General features: G+C 36.8%; 1 protein-coding gene across 1 annotated transcript; it reads right to left on the bottom strand.

The window, feature by feature from the left end:
- Positions 1–741: 741 nt before the first annotated feature.
- Positions 742–8,081, bottom strand: LOC127660242 (glutaredoxin domain-containing cysteine-rich protein 1-like). The gene is made up of 4 exons (XM_052150374.1): positions 7,667–8,081; positions 4,476–4,711; positions 4,156–4,221; positions 742–2,478 (listed from the first exon to the last, which is right to left on the bottom strand). The coding sequence occupies exons 1-4, from the start codon at positions 8,079–8,081 to the stop codon at positions 2,260–2,262; spliced, it is 936 nt and encodes a 311-aa protein (XP_052006334.1). The 3' UTR covers positions 742–2,259.
- Between the last annotated feature and the right edge of the window lie 409 nt (positions 8,082–8,490).

The raw sequence follows: 8,490 nt of genomic DNA, 5'->3' as shown, positions 1-8,490 counted from the left end.
CGAGATGGCTAATATTAATTTGACATATTGCAGGGAAATAGATATTGATTTGATATCACAATAAATCATAGATTTAGCTGAGGCTCCCTGAAATCTGTCGAATTTCTACACTGTGCCTGTTTTGTAATTTGCTTTTTGCCAGTAAGATGTGAGGAATTTGGCACTGTGCTTTTGTGTTTGCAAAATATGAGAAATGCATAATAGGATGTTACCTAAATTCTTAAATATATATATATATATTTGAGTTCATTTGTAAAATAGCCTATGTTTGCATGCATGTATGTTTGAATTGTATGTTATCGATTGTCGATGCTTGATATTCGTGTGAATTTGTCTTATTGTTATTGCCAGGCTTGGTGTTTTTCACAGCAAACGAAGCAATAGGGGGCGCCATCGGCAATATCTTTATGTGCACGTCCTCCGCCTTTATTAATTCAGTCGCTTTTGCGTACTGTATGTTTAATATGTCAATTTACTGACCTTAATGTGCAATGGCTGTGTCTTCAAACCTACATACCATCATGATGGCCAAAAATGCTGTCAAGCTAGGCTGCATACTAGGTTTTAAGACCCAGTCATTGTTTTCCCTCTGTCCCTTCATTAGCCACCACAATCAAGCATGCACAGAAAAGGTGAACTCTGCTTTACTCTGAGCTTTGAGCCTCTTTACAATGCCGCCTTGTAGACTTTCATTCAAGCAGCATTGTACAGGGCTATGAAAGCACAGAGACACACTTCCAGACCAGAACTAAGAATTACTTCCAACCTCAAGTATCACTAGTGATTACTCCGTATAAAATATCATTGAAATGCATTATTGTGGCATTGTTGTCTCTTTTTATTTTTTTATTTATTTTTTAAATGCAATCTGTTTGTTTACTTTTGAATGAACCCTAGATAAGGTCAGCGTGAGATCGTGGGTGAATTGCAGATTACAGATGTACAGTATACATAGGCTACATTAGGTCATCTTCTTTCAATGCCAGGTAATTTGATTCCTGAATAGGCTTGAATAATTACATTTGAACGTAAAAATCCCTGATTTACTGGCAAATAATGACACACGTCACTTGTTGTGGGCTTTTTCTTTGATCCCTTTTTTTGTACAGTCAATTGAATCACCTCAGATGGAAATGGCACCACCCACTTTAATATTTAATAGGTAATGCTTTGAATTTTGGCTAATGCTGGGATCATAGAGCATGGAAATATGGTATCCCTCTCTGAGCCCCTACAGTAGTTAATTTACATAAAGGTGCACTCAGTAACCTTTGTCTTTGTGTCCTTTTGGACTTACATTGACACTTAGCAGCTTGAATGCAGCAAGTTTTCAGTTTCAGAAGCCATTGTAGAATTTAAGTATTCACAGTCAGCCATGATTATTTTAGTGGTGTCATGAGTTTGAATCCAGGGCGTGCAGAGTGATTCCAGCCAGGTCTCCTGAGCAACCAAATTGGCCCGGTTGCTAGGGAGGGTAGAGTCACATGGGGCAACCTCCTTGTGGTCGCTATAATGTGGTTCTCGCTCTCGGTGGGGCACGTGGTGAGTTGTGGGTGGATGCCACGGAGAATAACGAGAGGCCTCCACACCCGCTATGTTTCCGCGGTAACGCGCTCCACAAGCCACATGATAAGATGTGCAGGTTGACCATCTCAGAGACGGAGGCAACTGACATTCTTCCTCCACCACTCAGACACGAGGACTTAGAGCGCATTGGGAATTGGGCATTCCAAATTGTGGAGGAAATAAAAAAATACTAAAAAAAATATATATATAACAGGGTTGTTACTGAGATTAGGTGAGTAGTATTCGGCTGGTCATGTGATTCTAACATGGCAGCCCCCATGTGTGGACTCTCCATGAAGAATAAAACAGCTTTTATAAGTAACTGATATAGCTGGAGTCTTTATTTTAATATGAGTGCTCATGGTTTTTTACATATAATGCAAAATTACAATTCATGTCTTTAGGAGTTCAACTTTTTTAATGAGGAAAAAAATGACTGAGTGCACCTTTAATTGCTCTATTATTTACAGTGTCAGACACTGTCCATGCTGTTGGAATGTTTAATGTTTCCAGATATTTATCTTTGGCACCTGTTGGCATATGACAAAAAGCCTATGTTGTAATAAAATCCATTATTAAATTACAAATATGGTATAAACTATATTTGTGGACTCATAACATTTTCTAAAAACAGTTTATTCACAAATAGCTGTTCATTCTGCATCTCTGTAGTTCTTTACATGGCTTCTGGGTTTAGAGATGCTGGGATGGGGTTGCAGGCACTTGAAGAGAACGGTGAGAACAACTGGAGCAGGGCTGAAGACCATTCTCGTTGCATGCTGTGCACTTTAGGGCTTTGAATGAGTCTGTAAAGCAGTTGCGAAACACAGACATTTTGCTGCCATGGCACATAGGGCACGGGACAAAGGCGAATCCCCCACACGTCTGGCAACTGTCGGGTTGCTGTACCCTCTATGGGGAGAAACAGATAAAAGCCTGTGAGTGAATTTGAATGAGACAATTGTACTGTGTGCAGTTGCCCTTTAAGACATAACAGATGTAAACTGGTTCATACACCGAATTAAAAATGTTATTGTGTAGTTGTAACATTTATTGTCTAGATGACAGAGTCCTAATGGATTATTCATGGTTCATTCAGCAACTTTCACAGCAGAATGGAGATGTTTTTTTTATAAATAAATATATCACTGCACAGATAATAATTTATCACAGGTTCTTTGACAAATTAAAGCATATAAAAATACAAAATAATACAAATTCAGTTGACTTATGTTGATGATGTCTGTAAATAATTGACATTTACTATTGTTTATGAAATTGTGTTTCATCTGTACATATTTCTCAGGTACAGTAAAGTGAATTTATGCAATCCCCTCCCAAACTGAATACACTATTAAAATGCAATAATAATTCATAACAATTGTAAAATGAATATGGTTATGTGAGTTTCAGAATGCAACTATCATATTATAAGAATGTTCAGGGTTCAGTACAAGTTAAGATCAATCGACAGCATTTAAGGCATGATGTTGACTAATTCCAAATTGTTGCTCTTTTATAAAAATAAAAAATTTAAAAATCTGGGTTCCAGTGAGGCACTTACAATGGAAGTGAATGGGGCCAATCCATCAATGTTAAAATACACACTGTTTTAAAAGTGCAGCCACAAAACGTAAACATTATACATGTTAACATAATATTAGTGAGATAAAAAAAAGCTTACTAACCCTATATAAATTATATTCAATATTATGATGACATAATCCCCTGTAATCTGGTAAAAGCAGTAACTCTGGTAAATTTTATCTTACAAAAATAATGTAAAGCCATATAATATTCACGTCTTGTAGATATACTTTTGAAACAGTGAGTATTTTATAATTTATTTACAGGCCCCATTAACTTCCATTGCTTCTTTTTATATCTATATAAATATAATTATTTTTGTGTTAGTCGACATTATGCCACAAATTCTGTTGACCATTAAGTTAAGTTTAATCGACAGCATTTGTGGCTTAATGTTGATTACCACACACAAAAAAAGCAAAAATCGAGGTTCCAGTGAGGCACAAGTGAATGGGGTGAATTTATGGAGGGTTTAAAGGTAGAAGTTTTAAGCTTATAATTGAATAAAAGCACAAACGTTAAGTCTTCTGTTCCTTTACTAAAATCATGTTAACATGCATATTGTTTATTTCTTTAGCTAGCTTTTGATATAGTTCATATTTTCATGTTTACAGATTGGCCCGATTCATTTCCATTGTAAGTGCCTCACTGGAACCCAGAATCTGTCAAAATTATGTTTTGTGGTAATCAGTATTATACCACAAATTCTGTCCATTGAGCTTAACTTGTATTGAAGCTGGAACATTCCTTTAATTACTTATTTATATGATATACTGTATGTGTGTAGACTAAATATATATATATAAATGTTCCTTTTACATAATAATAAACATTTTAGTCTCACAAGAATGCCTGTTGTCCTTTACAGAATTATCAATAAAAAAAAAAGAATTTATCAATAAACCAATTTTGACTTGAGCTGCCTGATCAATATCTTTCTTAGGTCAATATCTTTATTAGGTAAGCTATCGCTTTATCTTAGTCTCAAAATTTAACATTTACCTCAATTTTGTTTAGGAGGTCCTGAAGCTCCCCTAACTCATTCATTTCAAGTATTTTCTCTGCACCCTGAAGTGTACAAAACAAGAGCTTTCATGATTCATATTTCAAATATATGTGTAAAGACACCCAAGCATTGTTATTATACTGTGCATCATTGTTCTGATCTTTACAGTGACGTTGTGTCGATTTCAGCTCATAACAGTAATGACATTTATGTTCCATATTGGATCAATTTTAAAACATTATCAGATCTTTTTCTTACATATGTTTATTTTATTTTACTAAACTAAGCCAAATGGATCAATAGTTTGACCACTGACCCCTAGGTAGTGTCCATCGATGAATACCACAGGTAGTGAGGGAGATTCACCCACTCGTTTACAGCGTGTTTCCAGTTCCTTCCCATACTCACTGTCCAAGGCAATGTTCTTCTCTATGAACTTCACCCTGTGGTTCTGGAAGATCTTTCGGACTAGCTCACATCGCTCGAATGTAGTCCTTACCACCCGAAAACTGGTGGTGTAGATTACAATTCGCCCAAACTCTAGAGTCATTTCTGGCTGAGAGGGACAAAGAAAATGCAGTCTGGTATTAGAAACGAGACAGACTGATTCAAAGTACTGAAACTAATTATGACACATTTCATCTGCTGCTATTAACAATACAGCCTCATATATAATAAAAGAGGCTTCAAGTTGTTCCCTTTTTATACACAGACTAAATAAAACTATATTTTAGATGTCTAAGTCTGTGTTTTAACAAATGGTTTGCAGCAGCTTTTGCAGGTAAGATATGGCAGCAGTTATTGATTTTGTTCTCTCGCCCTTAGAGGAGCAAGTCTCACGAAGCATGAAGGTTTTTCTTAGCGAAGAACTAAAATAGACTCTTCACTCAATAAGAAGTGAGACGTAAGGAACTATAGCTGTCTGATACACCTGTAACAAACAGTGGCTTCAGATAGAATTTCTACATTTGAAATGTTTGAATTTTATTTCATTATAACAAAATATCTAACCAAGTGACATTTATTATAATTAGACAATTAGTAGGCGTACATGCACACTTTCCAAGCAAAACATTTCACTAAAACACATTTGCGGGGCTATATTAATTAATTTATAGATCTGTTGTTTTTGGTTTTCACATGTACACTGGCAGCCAAAGGGCATTCAGCTGATTACAATGTACAGTCAGGGCATTAATAACATGAACAATTACAATTGCAATTTGAAAAAAATCTAACTGTCAGTTTGTCCAGATACTCAGATATTTCACCCACACTTCCTGTAGCACTTGCCATAGATGTGGCTGTCTTGTCAGCTCTTCTTACGCACCTTACAGTCCATCTGATCCCACAAAAGCTCAACGGGTTTAAGATCCATAAAACTCTTTTCCAATGATCTGTTGTCCAATGTCTGTGTTTCTTTGCCCACTCTAAACTTTTCTTTTTGTTTTTCTGTTTCATAAGTGGCTTTTCTTTGCAGTTCTTCCCATAAGGCCTGCATCCCTGAGTCTTCTCTTTACTGTTGTAGATGAAACTGGTGTTGAGCAGGTAGAATTCAATGAAGCTGTCAGCTGAGGACATGTGAGGGATCTATTTCTCAAACTAGAGACTCTGATGTACTTATCCTCTTGTTTAGTTGTACATCTGACCTTCCACATCTCTTTCTGTCCTTGTTAGAGCCAGTTGTCCTTTGTCTTTAAAGACTGTAGTGTACACCTTTGAATTAAATATTCAGGTTTTTTTTTCATTCCTCAAAACAATGATTGATTGACGAGTTTCTAGGGAAATCTGTTTCTTTTTTGCCATTTTTGGCATAATATTGACCGGAAGACCTTAAGACATGCCAGTCTATTGCGTACTGTGGGAACTCAAGAACAAACACAAAGACAATGATAAACATAATTGAATGAACCAATTAGCTTTGATAGTTTTCAACTGTGTTTGATATAATGGTTATTTTCTAGTACCAAATTATCAATTTAGCATGATTACTCAAGTATAAGGTGTTGGAGTGATGGCTGCTGGAAATGAGGCCTGTTTAGATTTGATTAAAAATTACTTTTTTCAAATAGTGATGGTGCTGATTTTTACATCAGTAATGTCCTGACTATACTTTGTGATCAGTTGAATGCCACTTTGGTGAAGTAAAGTACCAATTTCCTTCCGAAACATCAAAATCTGAACATTATTCCAAACTTTTGGCCAACAGTGTAAGTGGAACCTGTCCATAGTTAACAAAGAACTACACCTGTGGTTACTCCGCTAGAGAGGAGCTGATGTCATACACTCACTTAAATGACCTTGAAATCAGTTGGTTAAAAGTAACTGCTAAAAGGCCTAAGAAAAGGGAAGTTAGTTATAGCATTATTTCAGTTTGCGTGTTCATATAATCTTGAGATAACAGTAAATTATCCAACTGGTTTTGCTTGCTGTCAACAATGATGGGTTTTGAACGCATGACCCACACTTCAAGTACCCCTCTGGATTCCTTGATGAGAGATAATACATACTACAAGAGCTTGAAAAAAATTAAATAAAAAAGGTGGCCAGACAAATTGTTGCTGGATAGAGGTATGCAAGACTTTAGGCCTGAACGTGCAGTCATGCAACTCCCGAACTTTGGTTTCGATCACCAAATGTTTGGAGATGCCATTTGATAATGTGATATAATACAATATACCAAAATAGCACATGTACATCTCAGAGATGTCTGTTTAAGAGTTTCATCTGGAAAGCATCACAATCTTATCAAGAACTGATTAAAGGTGCTGTAAGCGATTTTTTTTTTTTTTATGGAAATGTATACTAAAAATCCCTGAAAGATATTAATGAAATAATTGCCCCTCTAAATTTTCCTTGCATAAAGAGCTGATTTTTGAACTTATGCATGATCTCATTTAAAATCTACACAGTGTTCACATCTGTCTTGATGCCCATTATTTGTAAGTGATGACAAAGTATTCACTTTAAGTATTAAACCATTGTTTTTGTGAAAGTCAATCTAATTCCCATTTGCCCGCTGTTAAAACGGGAATAGAATAACATCTGATATCAGACAAATGCTTTCAGCAACTTTTTCTCATGCACGGAGATCCTGAGAATATATTAAGATGATTAGCGTAGCCAAAACACTTAAAGAAATGCATCATTAATCTTTAATTGTACAGTGATCTTGCTCAGTGGGACAGCCTGAGAGGACAGGCTCTGTAACCAATAGAGGCTGTGAAAGGGGGTCTGAACATTTAAGGACACTATAAAAAAGCAATTCTTGGAAGTATTTGAGCCGCTGGGTATGCAAATAAATAATAAAAAACGAAATATTAGCTTTTGGTTTGGCAGGATTTATGGTGACTTGTCAATATTAAATAAACACTGATAAGGTTTGGCTCCCATTAAAATGAAAAATAAACAAGTCCGCCCCAAACTTTCATCATAGGCTTGGAGATTTTTGACATTATTTTAAGGTTGTGATGATGTAAGAACTGACACTTAAACTCTTCCCCTCACTTACCCCATTGTTTTTAGCCAAGTTATCAAAGAGAATTTGGCCAGCACTGACTTTGTGCTTGACTCCTCGAACTGTCCCATTTTTACTGAGGATATTCACTCGTCTGGTACTCAACACTCTGTCCTTGTCTCTCCCTCCTGCAAACACAAGCAAATTGTCAGGTTCACTTCCACTGTCGTCCAGCTCAGACACCAAATATCTACACAGGAGGCTGTTAAACTCGCCACTGGTGTTGGATGGGGTGCTGGCCCGGTCTGCATCAGAACTGCTGGTGCAGTCTGAATCCAGGGAATCTGATGGCCCTTCATCCTTAAACATCTCTTTCAAAACCCGCCCGCTATTCCCTGAGGCCACTCGAAACCTCACCCTCTTCTGCCTCTTTCCATCCCCCGGTGTCAACAAAGTCCCCTCCATTGGGAAAACAATGTGTTACATTGTTCAAAGAAAAGACAGTTTTAATCCCCAGGTTTCACTGGTAGCAGAGAATGATTAGCTCCAATTTTGTTCCATGATTTCCCATGGAGAGAGTTACCGTCCGCTTCACCACCAGTGTTCCTGTACATGTTAATAATGCATGTGGCCTTGCCATGGTTACTGAGAAAACCAACCATGAAGAAACTGATAGTCGTCTTCAATAATTTATCATGCCATAGATTTTTTTATTTTTGTATATGAAATGCCTTGCAGCAGACTTATAGACCAACAGATTCTGTTCTTTCATGAAAAAGTTTGTCTCTCTTTTCTGGCCCTTTGGGTGTAATTTAAGAAGCTGTTTTTTTGGGGACCTGGGTAGCTCAGCGACTACCACCCCTGGAGTCGTGGC

This window comes from Xyrauchen texanus, chromosome 19 (genome assembly GCF_025860055.1).
Source record: "Xyrauchen texanus isolate HMW12.3.18 chromosome 19, RBS_HiC_50CHRs, whole genome shotgun sequence".
Lineage (NCBI taxonomy): Eukaryota > Metazoa > Chordata > Actinopteri > Cypriniformes > Catostomidae > Xyrauchen > Xyrauchen texanus.
The sequence above is the reverse complement of the archived record's forward strand: the minus strand, read 5'-3'. Positions and strand labels throughout refer to the sequence as shown.